This window comes from Eucalyptus grandis, chromosome 6, assembly GCF_016545825.1.
Source record: "Eucalyptus grandis isolate ANBG69807.140 chromosome 6, ASM1654582v1, whole genome shotgun sequence".
Lineage (NCBI taxonomy): Eukaryota > Viridiplantae > Streptophyta > Magnoliopsida > Myrtales > Myrtaceae > Eucalyptus > Eucalyptus grandis.
In genome coordinates, this window is record NC_052617.1 from 13,399,638 (window position 1) to 13,426,691 (window position 27,054).

Consider the following 27,054-nt stretch of genomic DNA (forward strand, 5'->3'; position numbering starts at 1 on the left):
TCTTTCATCTTTTCAATCCCCCCCCCAAAAACACCAACCTTCATTATCACACTTCCCATCAAATCCCTACCCCACACCCACAAGAAATTCAAGAAGGAGAGAGATGTGAAAAATTATTTAACATGAAAGATAAATTAAGACCCGCGAATTAAATTGGATTTACCGAATGATGTGATATTATAAAATTTTTCAAGCGTTCAATGGAAATCTGTTGTTATATTATTTAACTAATGAATTTATTTTAATATCTCTCTCATAATTTAAAAGAAAAGTCTTGCCATGGAAAGTAGCAGGACAAAACAAAATAATGCAAATAAGCAACCTTGTCACCGCATCATCATTCAACAAAAGCAAAACAAAGCCCTTGTTTTTCACTCATCCCACCTCTTCTTCTCCACCCAAACTCAAGTCTCTCTCTCTCTCTCTTCCACTCCAGTCCCTTCTCTCTTTTCTCTGTCTCTCTACCCCCGTCAATGGAGGCTGCCATTAAACAACAGGAGAGAGAAAGCCCACACCCGCCCATGAGCTCGTCCTCGAGCTGCACCATCAATGGCCACAGGAACAGCGCCAGCAGGATCATCACCCAATGAGCAGCAATGGAGGCGCAGCGGAGATTTGACGCCCCACCCGCTCACCCCGAAAACCATCACTTCAGATCTGAGACCAACCTTACCCAACCACCTTTGTCCAGTGACTGTGACATCCATTTTCATTCAATTTCGATTTGATAATAGGCCATTTTGTTCGGTTGAAGCCAAGGATTGTGAAATTGTGCATGCAAGTGGAGATTTACACGTTGGTAGGAAAATACCAGGTCAAATGATGGGTGTTGAATAAATTAATGTGGGTCGATTTGATTTAATTCAAGAGGAATTAAGGTTCAATTGGAAAGAAAACCTAAGAATTGATGTCACACATATCCCCATATTTTAGCTTACCTAAATGCTTCTAGAAGGACAAAGTTGTCTTGAATTGTGAGTGGAGGGCAGCTGGTGGTGCCATGTGGCTGACCTAAGAGAGAGAGAGAGTGAGAGAAAAGAAAGAGAAATTAGGTTTCTCTTCCTCATCTCTCTCCTCCGTCGACCAAACCCCCCATCTTCCTCTTCGGTTGCTCGACTCCATGGAAGCCGAAGACTGAGCTGCCATCACCGCCTCTCGCCGCCGCCGTCCGCACGCCCGCAAGCCACAGGAGCTGCTCGCGCGCACCTGCTCACCGCCGAACTGCCGTCCATGCGCGTCCGCCCCTCTCCCTCCTCTGGTTCGAACAGAACCGAATAGCAGAAGCAGAAGCAGCGTCCAGCGTCGCCGGAAGGAGCCGCGACTAGCTGCTTGGACGCCGCCGCACCGGAGTTGCCGCACCGCCGCCCGCGCGACGCCACGCGCTCCGCCGCCTCACGCTCGTGCCTGCCGTCCCCGCTGTGCGACCCAGCCCCTGTTCCGCCTCTGTTCAGCTTCGTTTTGGCCATCACAGGCCATGGTTCGGCCACCTCCGACCACCGTCAGCCTTGCCGGAGCTCCGCCTTGCCCTTCGCCGCCCTTGGCCGCCTCAACCAGCCCCGAATCTGCCCCGACCAGCAGCGATCAGAGGGTTGCAGAAAATGGGTATGACATACCCAAAGTGGGTTTTGGCCCGTTTTGGCCGTCTTCCCGAGTAGGATGCTCGGCCCGCTTTGAGGAAAGTCGATCCTCGCGTCGAGCCCGTCGTTTTTGAGTGAGTTTTACTCACTAATGCCTTCTTAGTGCGCTAATTATACTTAAAGGTTGATTAGTGGTAATTAAGTGTAATTAGATTGTTAGATTAGAATTGATTAGTGATTATTAGTTAATTGCTTTGCATATTAGTTGTGTGATTAGTGTATTTAGATAGAGAATTGCATGTAGTATTTATTGGATGCATCTTGGGATTTTTTCCGTCCCTATCGGGTGTTAATTAAGCAAATCGGGCCTAGGTGGAATTTTTAGGAATTAAATATTAATTTTCGAAATTAATTATTTAATTATTTATTTTTCGGAAATTCAATGGCCTGATAGGGATTTTATGCTGATGATCATGGCGCTACGATCACAGTTTTTATTTAATTGAGCTTTATGTTGTCTAAATTGAATTTATTGTATTTATTTATTTAATTTTCGAAATTAATAAATTAATTAATTATTTTCGGAAATTAAGATTTGATGGCCGACTGACCGAAATCTCGTGCGATTGTCGTGGCGCAGTCAGGTGTTTATTTATTTGAGCTCTACGTTGTATGGAATTGAATAAATTGTGATATTTTAGGATTTACCCTAATTTGATTGGAATTGAATTGAGATATGAATTGGTTTATATATATGTATCAGCTTGGGTGAGCAATTATGATATACACATATACATATATATATGGCAGCTTCTGGTGAGCTAAGATCGTTTTATCAGCTTGTGCGAGCACGATCTATATATATATTGGCTAGGAAAGAACGATCCATATATCGGCTTGTGCGAGCTATCATCTATGTATATATCAGACATGCGAGCTACCATCTATATCAGCTAGAGAGCATTGCATCCATTTCAGCTTGTGCGAGCCATAATTGTATTGATGGATGAATAGATGGTATGGTTTAATAGATGATATGAATTGATAGATATGTGGATCGTATGATATCAATTGGATTGACCAATTGATAGACCGATGGGTATGTCGGTAGATTCAGCTTGTGCGAGCATTGTTTGAATATTGAATTGTTTACGTTGGCTCTGTGATCAGTGTATCACCTTGGCGAAAGACGCCCGAGAGCATAGTAAAGTGTTCACCGTGCGATCACCTTGGCGAATCGACGCCCGAGAGCATTGATGGAGCTCGTGACTAAGTGCGGGCATCTAAAGAGGCACGGGGCTCGCGGGTGATGCATCGCTTTGGTGAGATGCACCTAAGAGAATGCACGTGGCCCGGGCATCTAAAAGGGCACGTGGGCTCGGTGACTTGATGTATCACTTTGGCGAAAAGGTCGCCCGAGAGAATGCACGTGGGCCCAAGGTTCGAGGCACGTGGACTCGGAGACTCTGGAATGTCGTCCTAGAGAATGCACGTGGCCTCGCTTTTAGATACTCCTCCGTGGAGAGTGATTTGTATGACATGTAATCGAGTAGGTCGATGCTTTGATTTGATGTTGTGAATTGGTTGATTGATTGGAAATGACCGTGAGTGGTCTTGTTGGCATGTAATCGACTAAGTTGATTAGATCGATGCTTCGACGTGATGTGATTGCTTTTGTGTGCCTATTTGATCTGTACTAATATGCGGGTGGAATCGAGGCTAAGGTAAGTCCTTTGACTCATGTTGTGCATAGGCAGCCCTAAGGTGTATTAGTTTACTAATCGGGTCTTAGGAGGTAGAACTTGCCGAGACGTGGTCTCAAGTGGTTATTGAATAACCATTTCGGAGTCCTGGATGAGGAGCCTAAGGAGCATGAATGCGACGAGGAGATCCTTGTTGAGGAACCCGAAGAGGTACGTGGAGGAGGACCCCGAGTATGACATCGATACGACCCGGATGAGGACCGAAATCCTATCTGTCTTGTCGACCTTGTTTGCATGTAAAAAGTTGTAGTTGTGAATTTTAGTGAGAAAAATGTATGGCCCTGCTTTTCTATCACATTCTTTTATTGTTTGGGGATTTATAATCGCTTCCGCATGTGTTATAAAGAATGAAAGGGTCGGCGATACATAGTCCTGGGATATCGCATTTAAAATCGACCAAGAGTAAGGGATGTGTGCGTGCACGAGGGTCGGGCGTGACACGGGCGGACACCACCAACTTCAAGCAAGTGGTCCAAATGCTCACCGGCTCATCCGAGACCGTGAACAAGCAAGCCCGAAGCCGCGAGCGGAGCACCTCTCCTCAAGATGCACCATCACTCCCGCCTAATAATTCCAAGAGTGCGATTCCTCCCAAGAAACAAGGGTTCAAGCTCTATGAGAGGAGGAATGCCTCAAGAACACCTCATGATCAACACTCGGTCCCGGGCCGGTCCCAATTCTGGGTTCTCACCGAGGAAACAAGAGATCTTGTCGCCGAGCATGCTTGACTTCCCCTGGCCGGCGCTCGCCCGTCACTCCACCAGGTGAAGACCCTTTCTACTGGGTCCTCACCTTCTCTAGGGAGTTCTTCCGAGGAGGACGGGCCATAGCCGAGAAGGGCTTCTACTTGCATCCGTCGCCCGATCCAACACGCCGGGACGCCGAGCCGCGCTCTTGCTCTGTTCCCGGTGACCTCGCCCCGCGTCTCCGGCGTCTCCGAGCCTCCTCGTGAATAGGGAGGGAGGGAGGGAGAGAGCGAGGGTCTCTTTGTGTATTATATGTCCTAACATGATTTTCAGTCGCATGTGGTTGAGTTGAGGAGGTCATGCTTCAATTGTAGGTACAATTTGATGATCACTCTTCTATAAGCTATTCAGGAAGAAAAAAAAAGAGGATCTTTCTTTATTGAGAGTTAATATCTTTTGCTTCAACTTCATTAACCCTGACTCCAAACAAGTCAAGTCTCCCAGCAAAAATGGCAAAAAAGGAAGTCTCCTTTCACTATTCATAAGCACCCAATTTCTGTTATCTGATGTCCCACTACTTCATCTATTTGCTTAATTTGCACACTGAGTTTAGTTTTGTCTGTTAGATCCACTTCTTTCAGAGTAGCACAATTAGCACCAACAAACAATTTAACATCCAGCCATCTCTCTCTCTCTCTCTCTCTGAGGTAAGGAATTTTCTCTTGCAAAGCCTCTTTTTCACAATAAACAGGGAAGTCAGTGGAGTCTTTGACAGAGAGAATGCGACTGGTGCTTGATTGGCACCAAGCATATGTCAAGTTGACGTTAAAAATGTTTAGAAGAATGTGTGAGTTGTCAGGCGGAGGCAGTACTTTGATGAACCCAAAAAAAACATCGCTAGGTGTGACCGGTGAGATCTACAGGACTCCCCTATTTACACACACTCTCTCTCTCTCTCTCTCTCTGATCAGCAGATTCCAAGTAAAAAGCAGGGAAAGGAAAAGAAATTGTGCGTGCTCTCTCTTTTTCAGCTTTTACTGCGTGTCAGAGAGAAAGTCAACCGGATAAAGAGGTTTTTGTCTGGAGACATGTTTGAAAATTCAATTCAAACATGATGAGTCATGATAAGGTGATAATGTCATATCTCAAGCCGTGAGTCTGTGAGTGAATGAGTGAGTATATATGCATCGGATTCGGTGGTCCAGAAGCTGATGGATGATGGGTCGGGTCAGCTTCCCAGTTCGGTACAATGAAGGCTTTGCCGGGAAGGTTCCCGGACAGGACTTGGCCCACTTTCCAAGCGTAAACACATGGGACATTTCATGGAGCAATCGAGGGCCACTGTACAGAAGGGAAAAGTCCGTTGCAAACTCAGCATCGGACAGACCCAATCAATGCGATGAAGGCGTCGACACTCTTCACGGGACGGCAAGCCTTGCATAAACGGTATGCTAGGATCTTGTTACGGGGCATAGATCAGAAGGCAAATGGATTGTTTTTGGCAAGCGCCGAGGGCTCTCCTCGCTGCCCGATTCTCTGGGATACGAGTCAATTGTCCATGAGAGACATCGCTTCTGTTTTCCCGGTAATCCGACGACGACATGTGTTTAAGTGATCTTCCATGTCTTATACTGCTTAAATGAATTCTGGGATATGTAAAATGAACTTATTGTCTTGAAACCGTGATTTTCCGGAAGAGGTCCATTTCCTGGTCGGACTAAGATCAGCACCTTCAAACCTATAGCAGCATTTACAGTCGATGAAGCACCAATTGAGAAAGAACATGCCAACGGCAACAGGAAAGATTTCATCATAGCAACCCAGAACAAATGCAAAGATGTCAAAGCAAAGTGCGAGAGCCTTTTTGGGCAGATAATTAAGTGAATGCCTAAAGGAAACCAGGCACAAACAGCTAATCATGCACCAGAATGTCGTGCAAATGTGAAAGTTTTGCCAGGTTATGCTCCAAATCTCCAGAAACGGGTTGATAATTTTCAGAAGTGCAACTATGTATTCCACAGTTTTCAAGATTACAAGATATCTGACAGTGAAAACCAATTGAAGCCTCAAAAGGACTGGGTAACATGTATATTAAGTGATTGAAGACAAGAATAAATGCAGAGAGTGAGATCTTTTCAAACCTAGAAGTTCAAACTAGATCTTCCACAAAAGAAGAATGTAACAAGCAAAAGTCACTTTGAAGTGAGATGTTCTTTCTCGTTTCCTCCTAAAGGTAATTGTCGAAATATTATCGCACATTACTTGACAATGGATTCAAATTGCTCTTTATATTCATGTCGTCTCATTCCACTTATCAATGTAAACTTTTGGATTGGACTTTCTAACGTGGTATCAAAGCCAATGCTATCCCTTTCACGAAGGTGTGTAGCGACAACGGGTCCAAAATGCACTTTATATCATTGGGTCTCCCTCCACCTATTGGCCCAAGCTTTTGGGTTGGATTTTCTAACGATAACTTCTTTAGTTGAGTTCAACTGGGAGTTGTACTTGGTTTCAAAAGACCAATCATACAACCCAGTTGATTGCTCAACTCTGTTCTAGTGATTGAAAAGCAGAACACGAAAGATTAACTTAATATCCTCGACTATGTTCACCTTTTGGACATCTTAGAAACTCTTATGCAATGTTTAAGAATCAAGACCATATTCTTCTCATTCAAATCTCAAAGTTTCTCCAATTTTACACGCCCATTTTCATTCCTCTCATTTTCCTCCTTTTTCCAAAAGAGAGCCCTAACAAAAGGATCAAGGATTGATTCGCAAGCCCTAAAGAGAAAAGATGACAATCGGAGGCAAATGCAAATCGGTGCTGTCAGCCAGTGCAGGAATGGGTGATACTAAATGCAGCTAATTACCTGCATCCTTGGCAGCAACAGCCTCTTGATAGACATCTGTAAGAAATAATACCGAAGGCTTATCAACTCCCAATGACTCTGAGATCTCAATATAACTTTGTGTTTCCTTCTTATTCCTGCACAGAGAGAGAGAGAGAGAGAGAGAGAGAGAGAGAGAGAGTCTGATTTATATATGGTATACTTGAAAGCTGTTAAAGAGAGTAATAATCAAGCTACAAGATTACCCAACATAGGTGTCAAAAATCCACACAAGTACTTTGTTAAATCACCATAATTGGTTTTGCCAAATATAAGCCTTTGTGCCAACTGCTACCACTGGAATATATATAGACCTGTTGCACAACAAATAACATACCCATTGAAGCTCACAAGCTGACAACTGTTTGCGTGTGTAGGTGGTGCATGTGTGGGTGTGGGCGTCAGAGAGAGAGAGAGAGAAGCCTGATAATTTTTCAAAAATAATATTAAAACTGCTAATTAATTGGTGTGACATTGCTGAAGCCATCACAGATTCCATAAAGTACTACCAACTTGCTTCCATTTTATGTATGCACCATGTTCTACCCAAGACCTCACTGGGTATAGACAGGTTATAATATTTATAACAGAATTTCTCCTTTGACACCTTCACCTCATGGTAAAACTTATGAATTAGAAAATAAGTTCATATGTAACTGCTTGCAGAGGAAACTATATGGTAGAGTCCTCCAACAAAGTCATGTCACAGGAACATAAAGCAAAAGCCCATCCTAACATTAATGACAACATTGATACGATCTATGGATCTGAAATAACTTTATCCATTTGACTTAAGAAACATAGCCACACTAAAAATTAACATGTTCAATTTTCTTGGTTCACTATCTTTTCAAATAACCTCCCGTAAACTAAGTGTGTCCATGAAAGTAAGACAAATAAACACATGAGCATTATCTGCAGAATACCGCTGATTTTCTTTCTCAGAAGGGCTTTGCAAGAAAGAGACAGAAACAGAGATTTGACTCGTTAAACAAAAAGAAACCTTTATGCCCAAACTGTGCCAATTTGTGAGAGCCTTTGGTACATCCTCGAAAACCACTCCCTCCAATTCATTGTTCTCAAAGCCTGTCTGCCAAATATGACCCTGCATGGAAAAGTGTTAGCTATTTAGGCCAGTTAGGCTTGCCTCCACTTTAGCACACGTCTAGAAGTTTGTCATGCCTACTTGCAATTGCTTTAAAGCAGTGATCTTGCGATCAGCTTTTATCATAGCTTCCACATTAGCAACTAAAGCTGCTATGACCTGTTCCTTCCCAGCCTCATCACCTGGGATGGGCACAGCACCTTGAACACCTTGTTTTAAGTCATCTTCAACCTACAAGGTAAACAGAAGAATCTGGGAAAAAGAGAGAGCTATTGAGGCTCCGATGGACTATTCAACAGCAGAACAGAGTTCCTCTCTTGGTTTGAAATACTTTGCATGACAAGAATTAATTGGTTAATCCGGAGGAAGGCCAATGGCAAAAGATCATTTCACAAGGATGAGCAATCTTCTCCTTGCAATCTCATGTTACACTTCTGCACTTCTGCCACAGGCTTGTAAAACCCTACAATTTAACCAGCTAAATAATATGGTAATTGTTTGAGTTCCAATTAAGTCTGATTTTGCATGAAGCAAAAGCTTCTGTTGAAACAGACATGCTTGCCAAAATTCTGTTAGTGGTCAATTGACATTTGTATAGTAACATCGTCAACTCTTACGTATTCAAACTTTAGATGGCCTTTTTTGTTTTCCTTTTTATGATGTGCAAGGATACCCTCCGCGAAAGTAGCATAATTTACTCATTGTAGGCATAGTTACCCTCTGAAAGTAGCATAATTTACTCATTGTAGGTATAGTCATTCATTATCTAAGATAAAAGGAGCACAGGTTCATGATCTCCAGGGCATCTAAACACAGATGCCTCTGACCATTTAGAAAAAGCAAACTTCCATGTTATTGTACATTGTACCTATTAAGATGTAAAGTGTATATCACACCAGTCTCTTAACTGTTTCAGACTTGTATAACAAAAGTTGCACAATCAACTTTAACACGAGTCAAGGCTAGAGGCCTGAGTTCGACTCTCACACCTTCCTTTCACCCATTCAGGATTTGTCCTTCTTTGCATGCTCAGGTTTCAGTATTTTATGAACCCACATGTATTGACTTTAAATGCTTCAACCAATTGTTATCCTACTGATCTTCACATGAGGGGGTGTTAAACTATAAAATATGTGCCAAGCCATTCTATAACAGTTTAACATTTTAGAACAAACAGTTGCACGCTCAAGTTTATCAACAGTTCCCTTCCTTCATGTCCACTTTTTGGCACACAGAGTTTTTCCTCTCCTCTGCGCAATAATGTGAAAGGATCAAGGTTCTTCCACAGGCACAAAGGTCAAAGTTAGATAGCCAGATGCAAATTTCATAACCCATTCTAATGAGGGATAGAAGCAAGATATAAACAAGGTTTACAGAAGCACATATAATCCAAGTGAAGAATATCCTAAAAGATTGTCACAGAAACTGGGAGAAAAGCCCAATTTGCCAAAGCAACTCAGACAAAATTCAATATCTGAACAATTCATGCCAATTTATATTGCTTTAGTGCTTTTATCAGCCGTTCTTTAAAGTTGTCCTCCATCATCCAGACCATTGAGAACGGTACTAATAACTATTCCCTGCTGAATGATCCACTGGATTCATCTTTTCAAAATTGGAGAAATAATTCCCCAGAGCGGTGGAAAAGGTAAAGCTCCTACTGAAAGTCGAAACTATTTTGCAGACAAGTAATGTAAGCAAACCAAAAATTGTGAAATGATCATCTTACCTGGGAACGAAGTAACTTAATGTCATCGCGAGTCTCTGGAGTTTCAAATGTCGCAGACAAATGTCTCCCAACATTATCCCGAGCATATGGGAAGAGAACATCAGTGACAAATGATATCGGCATGGTGGTCCCCTCAATGTCTAGAACAACGCAGTGCTGCAAGCAAAGTGAGCTGTTAAATTATTTATACTATTTTCTCAATCAAAAAATATTTGCAGAAATTAAAAACTCATATAATGTCATGCCAATCCCTCCTTGTAATAGGTGTACAAGGATATATTGCAAGTGACGCAATTTTACAAATCAGAAAAAGCAATGACTATTATCTTCACTGAAAGAACGTACAACTTGATGCAAAATCCAACAAATTAACAAAGGGAAGAAAGACATACTGGCAATGGTTCAGTGCGGTTATCTGAATTAAGAGCCCCAGCCTTCACATATGTCCTTAAGTTTGCATAACTTGCAGCTCCTTTGCCAGTCTGCCGCAGACCATGGTTTGGAATCAAATTATTCAGGCCCAGATGATGAAGCTCAAGAGCATTATTAAAGAGGAAACGGTACCCCTCAGCCTGAAAGATACAAGCTATGGAAATGAAGTAAGAAAAAGTTCTACTAGCTTTACGGGCAAGCTAATGGATGAGAGAACTCAACAACTCGAGGAATATATAAAATCTTCTCCCATGCTCACCAATTAATTAATATTTTTCATTCATTTCATGTGTGACACTACTGCAAAGATATGTACAAACAACACAAAAGAGAGGGAGCAGAACTGATTTAGCAGGCATGATAGCAAAAGCAGACAAGTATTCCATTCCTGCAGAGAGTACAAAGATTTATAGCACGGAAGCATTAGAATCGATCGTTGGATCCCAGCTAACTGCTAAGTTCATTACAGATCAAAACAAGAAATTGAGAAATTGAGGAAGTTCTTCGCTCTTGTTAATGCTTAGAGGTGGATTAACATTTCAAGAGGAAACTAAGATCTTTCAAACGCCAGTGAACACTGTGAGATTATAGTTAAATGCTGATTTAACAAACGTGCCAAAGCATTCCTAGTTTCTCATAAGTGAGGATAATGACCTTGAGATGCGAAAGAACAAATTCTCAGCTCCAAATTATAACAAGAATGGCAGAAATGTCCATGTCTTGGTCTCGGAAATTTCGCATGATTACTACCTTTGTGCAAAAAGAAAGGCAACTCATACACCTGGAAGGTTTACTAGAGTACAGCTTAGGAGACGGAAAAGGCAGGATCGATCCATTAGCAGACAATCCATACATGTAATCTGGCATTACTCTGTCCTTCCGAGCACCTAAGGAAATACAGATGAATAAACCTGACTGTAAAGCAAGAATGCATAAACCCGCATCACATTCATTGAATCATACAAACATAATCAAAACAAGCATAGAGACCAAGTTAAGCTTCAATAGTTACAGCAAGCACTGCAACCATCGACAACAAATATATATCTGAACCAAAGCTCTCGATTTCGATTCGCCGTACATCCTTCGTCGGTATTCCTTCTTCATACGTCTAGGATTGGAACCATTCCTTCACTTAGAAGCATTCTGTTCACTTGCTCCAACCTTCCATCGACATCAATCCTTCAACCTCCTAACCTTTCTTGGTCACATTGCGTACACTAAATAAAATTCGCACTACAAACGACTACGCTGTCCACTTCAACGCCAATCATGAGTCGCCAAACTCCATCAGCTGCGAAAGCGAAACAACAAGAAGCGGGTACGGAGCGAAATGCTAGGGCGAAGTAATCTGAACGAGCAGATGAGGGGAAAATCACCAGGACGACGCCCCGCGGCGATGAGGCGGTTCGACCTCGGAACGGAGTCGCGGCGAACCTCAACGGCGATGCCTCCGCCGGCGCTCGACGCCCATCCGAGGGTGCAGAACCGGCGGCAGAGCTTCGACGCCTGGATCCTAGCCTTCGCCGGTGCTTTCCTCTCCAGGTAGCCACGAGACGCTCGTCCGGCCAACGCTCCGTTCAGCGCCACCACCGGCGAACTCGCCATTCCCGTTCTCTAGAGAGAGAGAGAGAGAGAGAGAGAGAGGAGGAGAGTGAGTGTTAGGATGAATCTGAGGATGCTTCGATCGTTCAGCAGTGATTTTGGCGAGAGTTGCAGCACGCCATTACCGTATGCTTGTGTTGGGAGTGAAGCTCGGAGGTCGAAATCCTGGGGAGGAGGAAGAGTAGTGGCGACTGGCGAGGAAGATGAAGCCGAGCCAACGTGCCCGGTTTGGTTGGGCCAGGTGGACCGGTTCATTTATCGACTCAGCAAATAGGGATTTCTGCGGGGGAAAAAGCCAAAAATATATAATAAATTTTAGAATAAAATTCCAAATAAGTGTACAATGCACTCATTTTCTCATTTTCTCAAATAAAAATATAAAGTGATCATATCAATCTCAAAAAAGATCTAAAATGATCCTAGCCTCACCGACTCACCAACCAACAAAAAATTTCAATGGATTGGAGATCTTTTCATCAAAACATAATTTAAATTTTGATTAAATTATATATTTTTATATGAAATTTAGATTAAAAATTAAAAAAACTTAAACTTAAACTTTAAAAAAAAAAAAACAAACAAAAATGAGGCGAGAGGGGCTCCTCCCACCTCTAGCCGCCACCCCATTACTAGTGGGTCCAGCGACGCTAGCCGAAGAAATCACCAACACTTGGGCAAGGGCCGGTGTCCCTCGCCTAAGCCTAGGCAAAAGTAGGTGACCCTTGCCCAAATTTAGGAGATGGTCGTTGCCTTCTTCTGCCTCTGATGAGGGCCTCTCCTCTAGTTGGCAAGAGTCATTCACCTTTGCCTAGGTGTCACTGACTTGTCAGCCATCATTGCCCCCCACCGACGATGGGGTGATGATCATCTATGAAGCACCAACACTCGATTAATATGTGTGGGAAAATTTGACACCTAGTCAACTTCCTTGATACTCTCCAACACTCAAATTGGAATTATGACATACGAGTTTCCGACACATGATTCCATTATCGGGGTTAATTTTAAAAATTAAATAAATAAGATGTCAAGATATATGTGTGAAAAAACACAATAATAAAAATAATAAATGGAAAAAGAAGAAAAACCTAGTCTTCTCTTCTCTTTTGACTTCCACTTCCCATGATATCCAATTCATTCCTTAAGTTTTTTTTTCTCCTTTTTTAACATATCTAACATGCGAATCCGAATATATATTACATGTTTTTTCTCCAAGTTTTATGAATTACTTAAATTTGTTAAATTAAAACAATGAATGATATTAATAAATGACATGATTAATGTTTTCGGTGTATTTTCTTTCTAGGTTTTTTAATTATTTATTTATTTATGAATTTAATTAAAATAATCATAAAAATGATAATTTATTATGTATATATATATATATATATATATATATATATATATTGTGTCTTAACGTGTTAGAATTTTTTGAATTTTTAGAAATGATGATGTGTCGTCGTACGTGTTGTGTCGCATGTCGCGTGTCGGTATCAATGCTACTTAAACAGTCATAGGCAAGAAGGAGCCCTCCTCATCTCTGTTATGTTTTCCTTTTTCTTTTCTTTTTTTTTTTTAATGGAAAAAACAGAAAAATATAAAATTTAGAGGACAAAATTACCCTTATCAAATAATAAGTTTAGGTCATTTTTTGAGACTGATATGGTTATTTGAGATCCTTATTGAAATAAAATTCACTTTATGTTTTTATTTGAGAAAATGATAAGCACTTTTAATTTTATTTAAAATAATATCAATTTCAAACCCTTATTTAAAAAACAAAATTATGTCATTTCAGACTTTTATTTTGAATTTTTCCTAAAATTTATTGAAAAGTCAACCAAATATCTTTCAAATACAACTACTACCAACAACAATAATAACAATAATATAACTTGTTAACAATTGTGCTTCTGATAATTGACGAGAACCTTGGCGTTATGGATTTATAAGTTGAGATGCGAAGGCAATCACCCCCAAATAAATTTCGGGCAAAATAAACATATAAATGTCACGAGTTTTCAACCTTTCCAGATCAACCCTCATATAATTTTGTTATTTATCTAAATTTTTACTTGTCTTGCAATGTACTTTAGATTTCTGATTTCCTAAAACATGACGATTGTGCAAATAAGAATTTAAATCAGATATTGTATAATCAATTTGATTTTAAAGTGCAACGGCAACATTATAACCATATATATGAATACATTCAAGAACTTGTAACTCAATATCGCATTCACCTTCACCAAGAAATACTCATATATATGTTCGCAATTTTAAGCCTAAAAATAGTAGTAACAAACAAGTATCAAGACGCATTAAGATATAGGGTGAATATTACAAAAATATCCCAAATTATGTTTACTGTAACATAAATATCTCCGCACGTTCTTTTTTGTTTGCAAAAATTCTAAACTTGATTATTGTGACATAAAAGTTTCAAACTTTTTTGTGTCGTATGAAAATCCAAAAGTATACATACATGACGTACATAACCTCTATTTAGCTCACATTAGTATAAGTTCGGATTTTTTTGTGGTATTTATATCACGATAAACAAGTTTAGGATTTTCAGTGACATGAAAAACATTTAGAGTATTCGTGTCACAATGGATATATTTTAGATTTTTCATGATATTAACCTTACATATTACACAAATTATCATTTCTTTGTCCACAATTTGCAACCTTTTTTTTTTTCCTTTTTCTTGGTCCTCGATACTATTTGGAAATCTCAAAAAACTAGTTTGACCACCAAAAGTCCAAAATGTCTTTAAAAATCCAAAATTGATTCACTCATTTGTTTGTTTTCACATGTAAAATTATAAATTGAAAATAAAAAGTAAAAACCTTAAACTGATACATCCATTAATTATCATGTATTGTCAAATTCAATAATTTGGTAGTAAAAATTAATGAAAATTAACGGAAAGTAAATTTATTATAAATGTACTAATTTATGGTGCTTGATCAAAAAATTAATTTACAGATATATGGATTTAGGATTTTTCATCGTATTAATCCATATTATTTAAGCCTTTTGGGTTCGAGGCTTATTTACCGGCGGACTCTTCGAATTATCGAACTTTAACGTAAAAACTCAGGATAAACTCGTCGGGTTGCAAGAGCCGAGGTTTATGAGCATCCGAGGAGCAATTGAGGATTGAGGATAAACTGGTTCCATCTTCTTCCCTACCTCTCCTCGCGCGACTCGCCACCAGTACCGCCTGAACTCGCAGACCCTCCGTCCTCTCCCATGTCGAGAGGAACGGACCGTCTGGTCAAGAGCGTGCAGCAGTTCGCGGACGCTCAGTACAAGGCCTTCACCACCCGCTACGGCCAGCAGCTGCTCGACATCTGCGAGCTCCCCATCAAGGTCGTCCTCTCTCCCTTCACCCTCGCCTTCGACATTGCCGGCTCCGCTCCCCGAGGCTTCGGCGTCCCCGAGTTCATCAGCAAGCTCTCCTACGCCTCCATCTTCGTGAGTTTCTCCCTCCGTGCCCGAACTGGTCACGCACGCTTGTCGTGTTCGAGGAGCGGATTTTGGGTTCTTCTGAGGTCTGGGGCGTTAGTTATGTCTTAGGCGATGACATGAGAGCGTGGGCAGGACAGTTTCGGGAATTTCGCTTGTTTTTGTTAGTGTACTCGGTGGATAATTCTTTGTTTTTTTTCGTGTGTGTTTTTTCTCCGCTGAACTCGTATTGGATTCCTGTAAAGGGGTTAATCGCTTGTGAAGTGGGTTGGCAATGTGTGGTGTCAGCACGTGCGTCGACATTTGCCGATAGAACAGGAGTGAATTTGAGTCTGCTGCCTGAATTTCGTGTTGATTAATGGGTTGTTCTAATGTGTGTTCATCAGAGCTCTTTATGCTTCTTGCTGTGCAATGATTCTGAGCTTGGTCTTGCCTGGAAGCTGGTTAATTATTTTCCATTGTGTGTTTGCAATTGGGTATTTGCACAATTATGTCTGCTTTTCTGCTTTTTCGTTTTTCATGCTATAGGATTGTATATGTTGGATGCAATTCTTGTAAGTAATTGAATTAGTCAACAATGTGATCAATTGCTTGCTGCACCATTTGAACCTTACATGTCAATGCTGTTGTTTATACGCAAGCAGGCTGTTGCCACTCTTGGAACATATGATATTGCCTTGGAGCTTGGAAAGAAGGTGATATGTCAGAGGTGCTTTCTGATTTCTCATGGTTGCCTCTCTTGATTTTACATTCTCTCTTATTTTCACATCATACTGGGTTCTGGAGATTGTCGTTCACTCCCTGTGTTGATATTAGTTGAAATTAAATCAAAATTTTTCTGGTGGTGGCTTGCCCCTAAGATCTTCCAATCCAGGTTTTGAAAAAGTAGACTGAGCGTCACCTTTGCTCAATTTAGGAGTTCCACCTTTGCTCGATTTAGGAATTAAACATTGCTTGAGCATGAAGGAAGAGACTTTTGTCATGGAAAGCATGTGATGTGAACCTTTATCTCTTTTGAATTGTAAACATGGATGAATGTTTGCTTACTTTTCCGTACAAATGCCAATTGACTAATCTGCTATATGAAGTGGCTTCTTCGCCTCATATCTTAAATTATTAGTTTGGATGCTTGCTGTATAGTTGTCTTCTTTGGTAGCTAACCGCAATTGCTGCTCCTGGACTGGATTTCCAATACATGCAGGAATTGCAAAACCTGTAATGGATGGCAGGCATTGAGGTGTACCATGTGCAAAGGATCAGGAAAAGTGCACTATCAAGTGAATAACTACAGCTTGAAGAGGTACATATGGGCTTAATGTCACTCTATAAGTGGCCAGCCTTATGTTTTTTGACAATTGACTGCTTTCCCTTTCATCACAGTGAAATGATGATGCTGTTAGTGCTGGTTAAAAGGTTGTCAAATTGACTGGAAAATACTAACCTCTCATGACCATGCGTTACACTTTTTATCGTTTGTTCTCCAACAATTTTTTGAGGAATTTTGTTGCATTCTTGCCCATTTTCCTTTTCTGCATTAAAGTTTATTACTGAGAGTCTCGTAGTGGCATTTTGTATGATATTTGCCTGCCTGATGTGGGCATTACGATAACGAGCTCTTGTATCAGGTTAGAGTATGCACTTAATATATATATTTATTTATGCTTCAACTGAGGACCATTTCTAAAATTTACCTGTCTTCTAAAGCCGGGAATATATGGAGAGAGTATTTAGTTATCTCTAGAAAATATGCTGCATCTAACTGCCCTGGGATCTATTGGTCAGGCTTAGAACTTGCAAATTTGTGCTTTAAAGATGGTAGTAACAGTCTACGATATAATGAAGTTTGGTAGGGATCACATACCATGAAAAACCAAAAAAAAAATAAAATTTCACTGTTCCTTTAATATCAAGAACATTTGTGTACTGATGATGTCTCTTTTATGTGGTCAGATGTTTTGTGGTTCAACTTGCATGATCTTTGTTTTGCTTGTCTGATCATTGCTAGCACTGGGGTATATGATTTCAATTTTCCTGTTAAGAAAGGTACTTTTGCAAGCGCCGCTCTTTCCATTTCTCTCTGTGCCAACTGTATGCGCATGTTGGTCCTAGTATGATCAAAACTCCTTTTTTGAACATTGGGTGGTCATAATTATTGATCTGGCACTTTGGATGTTCAATATCTCTCTTCCTCCCCGTTATAACTATAAACATGAATTTTCATGCAGTGGAGAGAAAGCAACAGCTGAATGCATAGCTGACGCCGTTGTTAATAATCGTGCTGAAATCATTCACCTTCCTTCATCTGTCGATCTTCATTTACCTTTGCCATCTAAAGATTGCCCAAGTTGTGATGGAACGGTGGGTTTCGTTTACCCACTACTCATGGTTAAAAAGCAAAGAACTCTTGATTTTTCATGAGCAGTCATTTTTATATAGATACAAGAATAACTGTCTCCTATATCTAGATGTACTTACGATAGTCTACAATCAGAAGTACATCATTCTCAATAAAAGAGCCAAGTTGTGTGAGCTATATAGGTCTTAACTTTGAAGGAATCAGCACCATGCCTCAAATTTTCCTTTTAGATGAGAGTGCTAGCAAGGAAATGGTGGAGTGTGCAAGATATGTCGGCCTTGTGAACATATTAATTAAAACCAGTCTGTCAAAGCATCAATTCTTTGTTTCCACATGTTGCAGGGAGTCATGGGCTGTCCTGAATGCAAACACAAATTACAAGTCAGAATTTCTGCAGATGATGTGAGTTGCATGTCAAATCTATTACTCTCGTATGAATAAGCTGTTCAGTAGTGCTTACATTCACAATCTTTTGTTTTTGTAGATTATGGAGCCTCCATGGCTGGCCTATAATGTCATGAGAAAAATGGACTACCCCTATGAGGCTAGTATACACTTATTGTCTTCTTCCCCTTTCAGATTCTTCACTCTTATTTAGTGATATCCATCCTCATTGCACAAGATTTTCTATGCAAACTGTTATGAAATTGTGTACCCGCTTTGTGTCTAAGAATAGGCATCTTTCTTGTGGTAAGAACTGCAGTTAAATAAGAAAATGCTGAGCTTTGTTACTCTTTTCTCACTTGCTTTTAGTATAATTTGGTGAAAAACATGCATGTTAGGATGAAATGTTTGGTATAGACCTATCTCTTTAGTTTGACAATTTATAGTTGTGGCACTTCCTTTGTAAGGTGCTAATGCTCTAGCACTTTGTGTCACAGTTCTTTCAGGAGTGATATTCATCCAATTTTGATTTGCATGTCTTTCCTCTACCAAAGATAAAAGTCAAATAAGGATAATCTGCTAGCAGGCAACACCTGTCCCCTCATGATGTCTGGAAGTGGAGGTTTCTGCAGGATAAATGTGCTAAATTAGTGTAGGAGTACCTTTCATCTTTCTCTCAAATAGCTAGTTCTTGTGGTTAATGTTGGTTAATTTGTGTAAATTGTGAGTTGAAGTGCAACCTGCTAGCTGTTTAGGTTATATAATCTTGATGGATACACATTTACACTTAAGCCAAAAGTAGTAATTTTTAGGAGAGGAAAGATTCAAGAAAAACTAGCTGGCACTTCGATTATTGGAAGTTTTTGTCAGTCTTTTATATGGGTATGAAAAAATGTAACTCTAGAATGGCATTCTCTGTTATGAGTTCCCTTTTAAATTCCTGCCTCCTTTTACAATCCTGCCTCCGACCCTGCAGCACATAGTCCACAGCATGAAAGACCCAAGCATTGCTGCATTCTGTTTGATTACCTTCCCTCAAATTGTTGGTGGATTTGAATATGATGATGAAGTCAAACAGAAGATATGGTGGCAATACAAGGTTCTTATTTTGTTTGATTTGCTTAATTTATTCCTCATTCTGAAATCCGTTGCTGTCTCAGTATATTTAAGACTATGAATTAACATAACCGTTAACGAACTGCTTGTTCTTTTGATTTAGGAATCCATGAGATATGATCAAATTCGAGATGTGGTAGCTAATCGTAAACCTGGCTGGGAGCATATGCAGGAGGTAAGATGAAATGATGACCGCATTACATATGGCAAACTCTTCAGTTCTAAACTGATTACAGTCGATAATTCATACTTTTGCTTTTCTTCATGATGTTAATGATCACCTGGTTGGATTTAGTTGGATTCTAACATTGTGGTTGTTGGCTAGTTGTTTGCTTTAGCTGCTGCTGTATCTGGCTTTAGTATCAAACTGTGACTTCCAATTGTCAAAAGGTGTGTTATAGAGTATACAAAGAAGAACAAGGAGCTCCTTTTAAGTGTAGAACCTTCCTTTCTTTTGGTTCCACAAGCAAGTGTTTTGTGGATAATTTGTTGGAGAAGTCAATATATGCAAAACCCCAAAACCTCTTGGTGATGTTACTGACAAACTGAGAATCATAATCAATATCCTATACATCTACATGTGATTGTGCAGGTTCTTGATTAATTAATTTTTGGCATGACCATTATGAGTACCAACACTGAAATCAAGATGTTCTGCACTATTGCAGGCTTTAATTTCTATAGATCCGGTCCGTGCGCGGGATGATCCTGTTGTCGTGAAGAATGTTCCTTACTACAATGCCAAGAAGGCTCTGGAAGCGGAAGTAATGAAACTCAATCCTCCTGCAAGGCCTCAAAATTGGGGTGTAAGTATCTTATAAATTTTAGTTGTTCTTGTCATGGATTTGCAGAAATTTCCTGATTTGTTGGCTTCTGTACTTCTTCCATCTGTTGTATTACTCTTTGTTGGATTGCATCGCTTCTTGTTAAGTATAAAATAACTATTGTCCCTTCCGTTATTCAACTTATGTGTGGTGTAATTTGTTTGCTTTGATGGTAGAACTAACTTCACATATTGGCAGGAGCTAGAACTTCCACTCAATTCTTCATCTTGGAATGAAGAGGATCTAAAAGATCCTGATAAATATTATGAAATGACCGTACTACTTAATGCCCAAAGAGAGATTGCTGATAAAATCTTGGATACACAATGGCAAGCTAAATGGCGACAGGAAAAGGTTTGTTGACTCTGACAATTATTTCTGGGTCTTTCAGCTGTGTAGTGACTTAATGGATTTGAGTTCAAGCTGACAGGAAAATGCTATTAATTTCTCAAACTGGATTTGAAACAAGCTTATCCAGTCTCAAGTTACACCTTTAGTGAATCCTTTATTCTCATTTGATAAAAAAATTACATATTGTACTCTTAGCACCACGCCATCCATTGGATTCACGCAGAATGATTTATTTTGATATTTAGCTGAATGAGATGTTGGAGGAGAAGGTGCGCCCGTACATTCAAGACATTGATAGCAGTGTCCTTTCTCGGCCTATTGTATTACAATAAAAAACGCAGGATCAGAAGGTTCTCTCTCTCTCTCTCTCAACGTGTTTTAGAGTGTGCACTGTCTGACTTTGACTTGCCATTGAATATTTGTTGCAGAGAAAGCCACGACAACGGAGATGGTGGTTCTTTTGAAGGAGAGCACTATTTCAGCTCTTTGGAATTTCCAGAAATTTAATTCTTGGTGGGCAGCTTTGGTTGGACTGAAGGTCTTATGCAAAAGCAATTTTCCTCAACTTCTGCATGGTTTTCTCGCAGCTTAGCTCATTCTTTCTTCCTTAATTTCTCCTTTTTTGCCAATTGCGTACAGAGTGACGAGTTTTGAATGGATGACAGTTGAATATGATCAATGTAATGGCATTCTAAGTCGCAGCCTTGCTAATCAACACTATTCAGAATTCGGATCTGTGTTCGATTCTCTTTTAGGATGGTATCTGTGCATGCCAATAAGAGAGATGAAAAAGAGAGCAACGGTTGATGTTATATGTTACGTTCAATTCAAACTCATTATCAGATTGTTCTTTTAAGGGCGAAAGTCGGCGAGAAGGTTTGCTTGAGCTGGATGTTTACGACTGCATTTTGCTCTTTCTTTTTCTCTCTCTTTTGCCTATAGAACTAAAATGAGAAAACTCCGAAGGACTTGGGGCAAAGCCCAGAATGTCGGTTATTTCTAAGGGAGAGGTTCACCAAAAAGTTGCACTATAAATCTCCCTTCAAGGCTGCATCACATGAGCTTCCGTCACCTCTTGAAATCATGGCCACGGTGCCATTAGTCAAGAGTGTACCTCTTGCAGCGGGTGATGATGCTGCATCCACGTCTGTATGGATTAGCTGATGGCCACATGGAATGGACCCTCTCCTAGCTTAGGCTAGTGCTCTACAGCTCGCCATGAATTCATCAGTCCTCCTCCATCTACATCAATAAATTCTCCCACACGGCCGCTGCCCTAACATCCACCGTTTCCATTATAAGGCCTTACAAAGATACTCTTATGCCGTGGACTCCGCTACCGTGACCAAAGCTGATAGGAGAGCCACCATAGTCCTAAGAGTCATCGGATGGTTTATATTCCTGTCGTTCAAAACTGAGCTTGAGAACACGGGTTATCGAACTGAACCGTCATAGCGTTTTCAAGATAAGAAATTTGACTAATGCCAGTAGCGTACGATGGGTTCTCATGGTTGGCTAATCCCTAAAATTTTGGGTCGGTCTTGAAGCAGTACTACATCGCTTCTTTACATTTTTAGCCATACAAGATAACTGGGGCCCCCAATTTTTCAGTACCGACTTCTTTTTTTTTTTTTTTTTTTGGTCGGACAGTACCGACTTCTAGGCGCCGAAAAAAAATCGTCTGCCCTTCCGGATAGCTTTCCATCAGCTTTGGACATGTGTTGAAAGAGGAAAGGCAAAAAAACAAAAGAACACGTCAACTTGCAATCTCCTTGCCGACAGGTGGCATTCAATCTTGGGACCCCATCCCGCCTCTCCCGACCACGTCCGACGTTACCCGATAGCAAAGGAGGACGAGGAAACTCACCCATCGCTATACCGACATAATCGAGAGCCAAGAAAATCTACAGAACACGGAAAGCTAAAATTACATACGAAAAAAAAAAAAACAATGAAATTAAGCGGAACCCACGAATAATTTCTCCGCAATAAGTTGGAATTTGAAAAATTACTCAGCCATAAGAAATTACGATCAAGGCGAAAAAACACCCATCACGGCTTCCCAAAAATCTTTAATTACCTATCATTGTCGAAGTGGCTCTTTTCCGATACATGAGACTAAGAGGTGCAGCTGGCAGGTCGTGAATTGTTTGCGTCGATGTCTCATCTGATTTGATGTGCGTTCATATCCAAACACTTGGCTTCTCATGTGAATCGAAACCCTAACTTTAATCCCTCCTTCAATTATTATTCAGATAGACCTGAGCAAGTCTTTAAACTGCTCCACCTTGAATTGGATATCCCTGGGTGTCTTCCCCCCACAAGCCATTTATAGGCAAATGAGGGGGAGAAACACGGGATAAGGTCCCCAAGGGTAACTCCGGCCAACCCTGTAAAAGGGTGGAGACCCCCTCTGACTCCCGCGATGCCCTTCTCCTAGCATACTAGGCTGGGTACAGGAGAATGACGAGGCCAGTCCTTCGGCAAGAAGGCTGGTTGGCCGGCTTCCCAAAAATCTTTAATTACCTATTGTTGTTGAAGTGGCTCTTTTCCGGTACATGAGACTAAGAGGTGCAGCTGGCAGGTCGTGAATTGTTTGCGTCGATGTCTCATCTGATTTGATGTGCGTTCATATCCAAACACTTGGCTTCTCATGTGAATCGAAACCCTAACTTTAATCCCTCCTTCAATTATTATTCAGATAGAAGTGGACTAAGTCGAGCAAAGATGATTAGATCGTGTCGATAATGACGCCAAAGAACCCCAAAGCGTTCTTGATGCGGACAAGGCTAATACAAGATGCTTCTTTAAATTTCGAATGAAAATCTTCAGTATATGCCATATGATTTGAGAGATGATACTATATATATCATAATATTACGTAAAAATCTCTCAAAAAGATTAATAAAGTGACCCAATGCTTAATTCAAATGAGGCAATTATTGTTATGATTGACAACTTTCGTTTTGAGTAACGTTAGGAGTCTTAATTGATATACAGAGGTCAGCGGTCCCAATGTGAACAAACGATGGTACAAATGCGATTGAACAAAGCAAGAAATGTCCAAACACATGGCCCGGACCATTTGCTCTGTCGACTTCAGCGCAATGAAGTTGCATGTGGGTAGAGGCTCTCCCCTTGCAAACCCCGTCTTTTCTTGGCTCAGCAGAAAAAGAGGGCGAGAAGAAAGCAAAAACAGATCTCGAGTCTTTCTTCTCGCCCTCTTTTTCCACGCATCAGCTCCCTTGCATGTTGTCTTGAATTTGATGTGTGAACTCAATTTTTAGGACCATCCATTGCGAAATATGACAATTGTCAAATTAGGGCAATTAGAAATTAATTAGGACATGGTATAGTCCTCGGAACATTCTGGGAGGGCCAATTAAGCTCACTGGCAGATCCCCTGCATTTCATTTTTTATTGTGGATGTGAATGCCTAGACTTGGCACTTTCAAGGGACCAAATTTCCAAAAAAAGTACTATGCCCTTTTTTTAAAATTTTATTTATTTATTTATTTTGTATATTTTGGAAACCCGGACAAACCGACCACAAACCGACCACAAACCAAGTTTGCTCGAATACATGTAAAATTACACTCAATATGGCCAAACCCGTGCAAATAAACTTACCGTTATGTTAATATGACTTCACGAAACTAACTTTGATATTATAAAAGAGAGTATGATCTTCATTTAGATTGATTTTTGGCATAAATCACTCATCCCGAGTGTGTGTATATATATTTTTATATGAGAGGGAGATTGTAAAGCTTACAAATGAATGCTTTAGGTGAGGCACGTAGAGTTTTAAGTTGAAGAGAATGGGTCAAGGAGTTAGAAGGATATGTTGATTTACACGAAAATTTCAAAGAAAGAGACTTGCAAACTATAAGAAACAAAGTCGAACAAAAAATAAGGTTTAACGGATTAATTCATCCGTGATCATTGAAATTAAATAGATTATGCAATTAGATTTATGAACTTTGATTTCAATCACCAAATGTATTAAATTTTTTATTTGTTTTGCAATTGATGCACTCTTGGAAGCTCCGGCAATTTTCTTATTTTCAAGCGAAATGTTAACAAGGTAGAACTCGGGCGATAATAGCATGTGGACCAGAAAATTTGTGGCTTGCCCATCGCATCCAAAAGTCCATGCTAAAGTTCACTAATGAAATTCTAATGCAATAGGTACTATTGAAATCAAAATTAAGGGTTCATTTAGTTCGTAACAAAATAAATAAATTAAAAATATATATATTTTAAATATGATTATTTATATTGCTTAAAATATATAATCAATAAAAAATATTTTCATCATTAATAATAATTAAATTCTAAATATTTTCGTGTATAACAAAAATATTTTTCATATATTTATTTTTATAAACAACATAAATAATTTTTTTTAAATCATTCATTTTTTTACAAAATAAACGTCTCATTGAACCATCAATGAAATATAGCTGAAATTAATCCTAACCCGCACCAGCCTCTTCGGTCTATCCCTGCATGCTCTCACAGGTTTATTTTTCTGATAGTTACTAGTTAGGACATAAGCTATAAATTTTACTTATTTATTTATTTGCCACAGGAAGCTATGAATTTAAGCAGCACTTTTTACATGATTAAGGCATTTCTATCTTTCACTTTTTTGCTTTCAGGACGGGTTGGTGTTTCTTTAAAGCTACTTTAAATGGGGGCCCGCGGCCGCCTTGATGCGCTTGCAGTCTTTTATCACACCCTCAAAAGCAGCATTGATTCATTAATGAGTACTGTTAAGTAGGTGAAAACAACTAAATACACGCACGTATATGTAAGAATACTCCAAGTTAATGAAAGTTGTATTTTGTCAATTCAATAGCTGTATAATCTCTTGAATAAAGATCAGCATAAACTCTCGCATGAAATGTTTATTAATTTCTTTTTTGGCCGAAGTAAACTTCCTGGAATTTACCAATGACAAATTACCATACACAGTCTCATGCATAATGGACGCATTTTGTGATAAGACCGCTTATGGAGAACATTTCTATCAATCTTTCTATTTCCTAAAAGTACAAAAATAAAAATAAGAATAAAAACTATAAGAAAATAAATGGATGCTCCCATATATGATCAACGACAACTGCTATAAAGGGTCTTTTATTTCAATGTACATACATCCGTCTAGTCAAATCATGGAATAGTGAAATTCACATAAGGAAAAAATCACATACAGTACATGTGAAATTTTTTATAAACGTACCCTCAAAAAAATGAATCTAACGTCAGCTCAGAAAAAACCAACATAAACACGATCAAATTTCATCCGGGGTTTCCTTTTTTAATGTCTGAAGATATATATTTATATTCAAACGCTGCACTGTACTTCGTCCTGGAATCTCCATTAAATTTGCCCTAAAAGCATCATCAAGAATGCCAATGCCCACATACTGAGAGGATTCACCACTGGTGCAGAGTTCTCGTTCGTTGGCAAACCGGTCGGCGTCCCTGCCGGTGCAGACGACGACCCTGCTGGTGGAGACGACTGAGCTGACCCTCCTGGAGTTGGTGAAGCGGTGGACGGCGCCAGCGGCGACGCTCCTGGCGCGCCGGCCGCAGTTGGACCTGATGCTGGAGCTGTTGCCGTTGGAGCAGATGACGGTGATCCGGTGGTCGAAGATGGCGCGAGAGACGACGGTCCCATTGCCGGCGCTTGTGTTGGGGTTGTAGCTGGCGATGTGGACGTCGATGGAGATGTCGCTGGAGTAATCGATACTGGCGGTTCCGAGCCTGGAGCCGCGGTCGGAGACGGAAACCGAGACGACGGTCCCATTGCCGGCGCATGTGCTGGACTCGTAGCTGGCGATGTGGAGGTCGACGGAGACATCGCCGGCGCACTCGACGCAGGCGGTTTCGAACCTGGAGCCAGGGTCGGAGACGGCGACAGAGACGACGGTCCCATCGCCGGGGCATTTGTCGGTGTTGTAGCCGGCGATGTGGAGGTCGACGGAGATGTCGCCGGCGCACTCGACACAGGCGGTTTCGAACCTGGAGTCAGGGTCGGAGACGGCGACAGAGACGACGACGGTCCCATTGTCGGCGCATGTGTAGGCGTTGTAGCTGGCGACGTGGAGGACGCCGGAGACGTCGCCGGAGCACTCGAGCCCGGCGGTTTCGAACCCGGAGCCGCTCCGGGAGCCGTCGCCGGAGTCGGCGAGGAGCCGTGTGGAGGCAGGGCTTTAGGCGGGGGGAGAGGAAAAGGGCGAGGCCTGAAGGCGACGACGACGACGACCAGCTTCTGGCCGTTCTGACAGTTGTCGTCCTGGCCGCTGATGAAGTAGAAAGGTCCGGACCGGTCGAGCTGGAAGACGGTGTCGCCGTCGTCCCATTTCTTGATAGGGTTGTGGGCGTCGCACTTGTCGTACCCGGTCTTGTTCACCAGCAGCACCGAGTTCCCTCCTTTCTTGTACTTGAAAACTGCAACAGACCCAAAGAAGACAAAAGGGAAAGAACATCAACATAAGTTGCGATCCTCCTTCATTCATCGTCGAGACTAAATCGAGACGAAATCCCAGGGGAACTTACGCAGAGTGTCGTTTACCAAGAACCGGTTCCGACCAGCCCACTGGCTGTAATCCTCCGCGGGATGAACCACCCAGCCATCTCTGCCACCGACGTCGTACTGGCGAGCTTGGACTCGATCCAGAGACGACAGGGAAACAGCAGATGATGAAGATGCAGACGACGGAGAAAGAGGTGAGGGATCCCGGAGG

General features: G+C 40.9%; 1 protein-coding gene and 2 pseudogenes across 1 annotated transcript; 2 read left to right on the forward strand and 1 right to left on the reverse strand.

Moving 5' to 3' along the window:
* The first annotated feature begins 473 nt into the window (after positions 1 to 473).
* Positions 474 to 4,296, forward strand: LOC120294319 (annotated as a pseudogene).
* Positions 4,297 to 4,930: 634 nt separating this feature from the next.
* LOC120294667 lies at positions 4,931 to 11,985 on the reverse strand (annotated as a pseudogene).
* Positions 11,986 to 14,932: 2,947 nt separating this feature from the next.
* On the forward strand, positions 14,933 to 21,032 carry LOC120294666. Its single transcript, XM_039315040.1, has 12 exons — positions 14,933 to 15,274; positions 15,910 to 15,974; positions 16,467 to 16,565; positions 17,491 to 17,623; positions 17,964 to 18,023; positions 18,106 to 18,165; positions 18,982 to 19,104; positions 19,225 to 19,296; positions 19,790 to 19,927; positions 20,144 to 20,299; positions 20,542 to 20,646; positions 20,725 to 21,032. The coding sequence occupies exons 1-11, from the start codon at positions 15,050 to 15,052 to the stop codon at positions 20,626 to 20,628; spliced, it is 1,218 nt and encodes a 405-aa protein (XP_039170974.1). The 5' UTR covers positions 14,933 to 15,049; the 3' UTR covers positions 20,629 to 20,646; positions 20,725 to 21,032.
* The last annotated feature ends 6,022 nt before the right edge of the window (positions 21,033 to 27,054 follow it).

Coding starts and splice junctions, on each gene's coding strand:
- LOC120294666 (XM_039315040.1), top strand. CDS start 15,050: ATGTCGAGAGGAACGGACCGTCTGGTCAAGAGCGTGCAGCAGTTCGCG. Junction 18,166..18,981: donor AAATGGACTACCCCTATGAG/GCTAGTATACAC, acceptor CCGACCCTGCAG/CACATAGTCCACAGCATGAA. Junction 19,105..19,224: donor AGATATGGTGGCAATACAAG/GTTCTTATTTTG, acceptor CTTTTGATTTAG/GAATCCATGAGATATGATCA.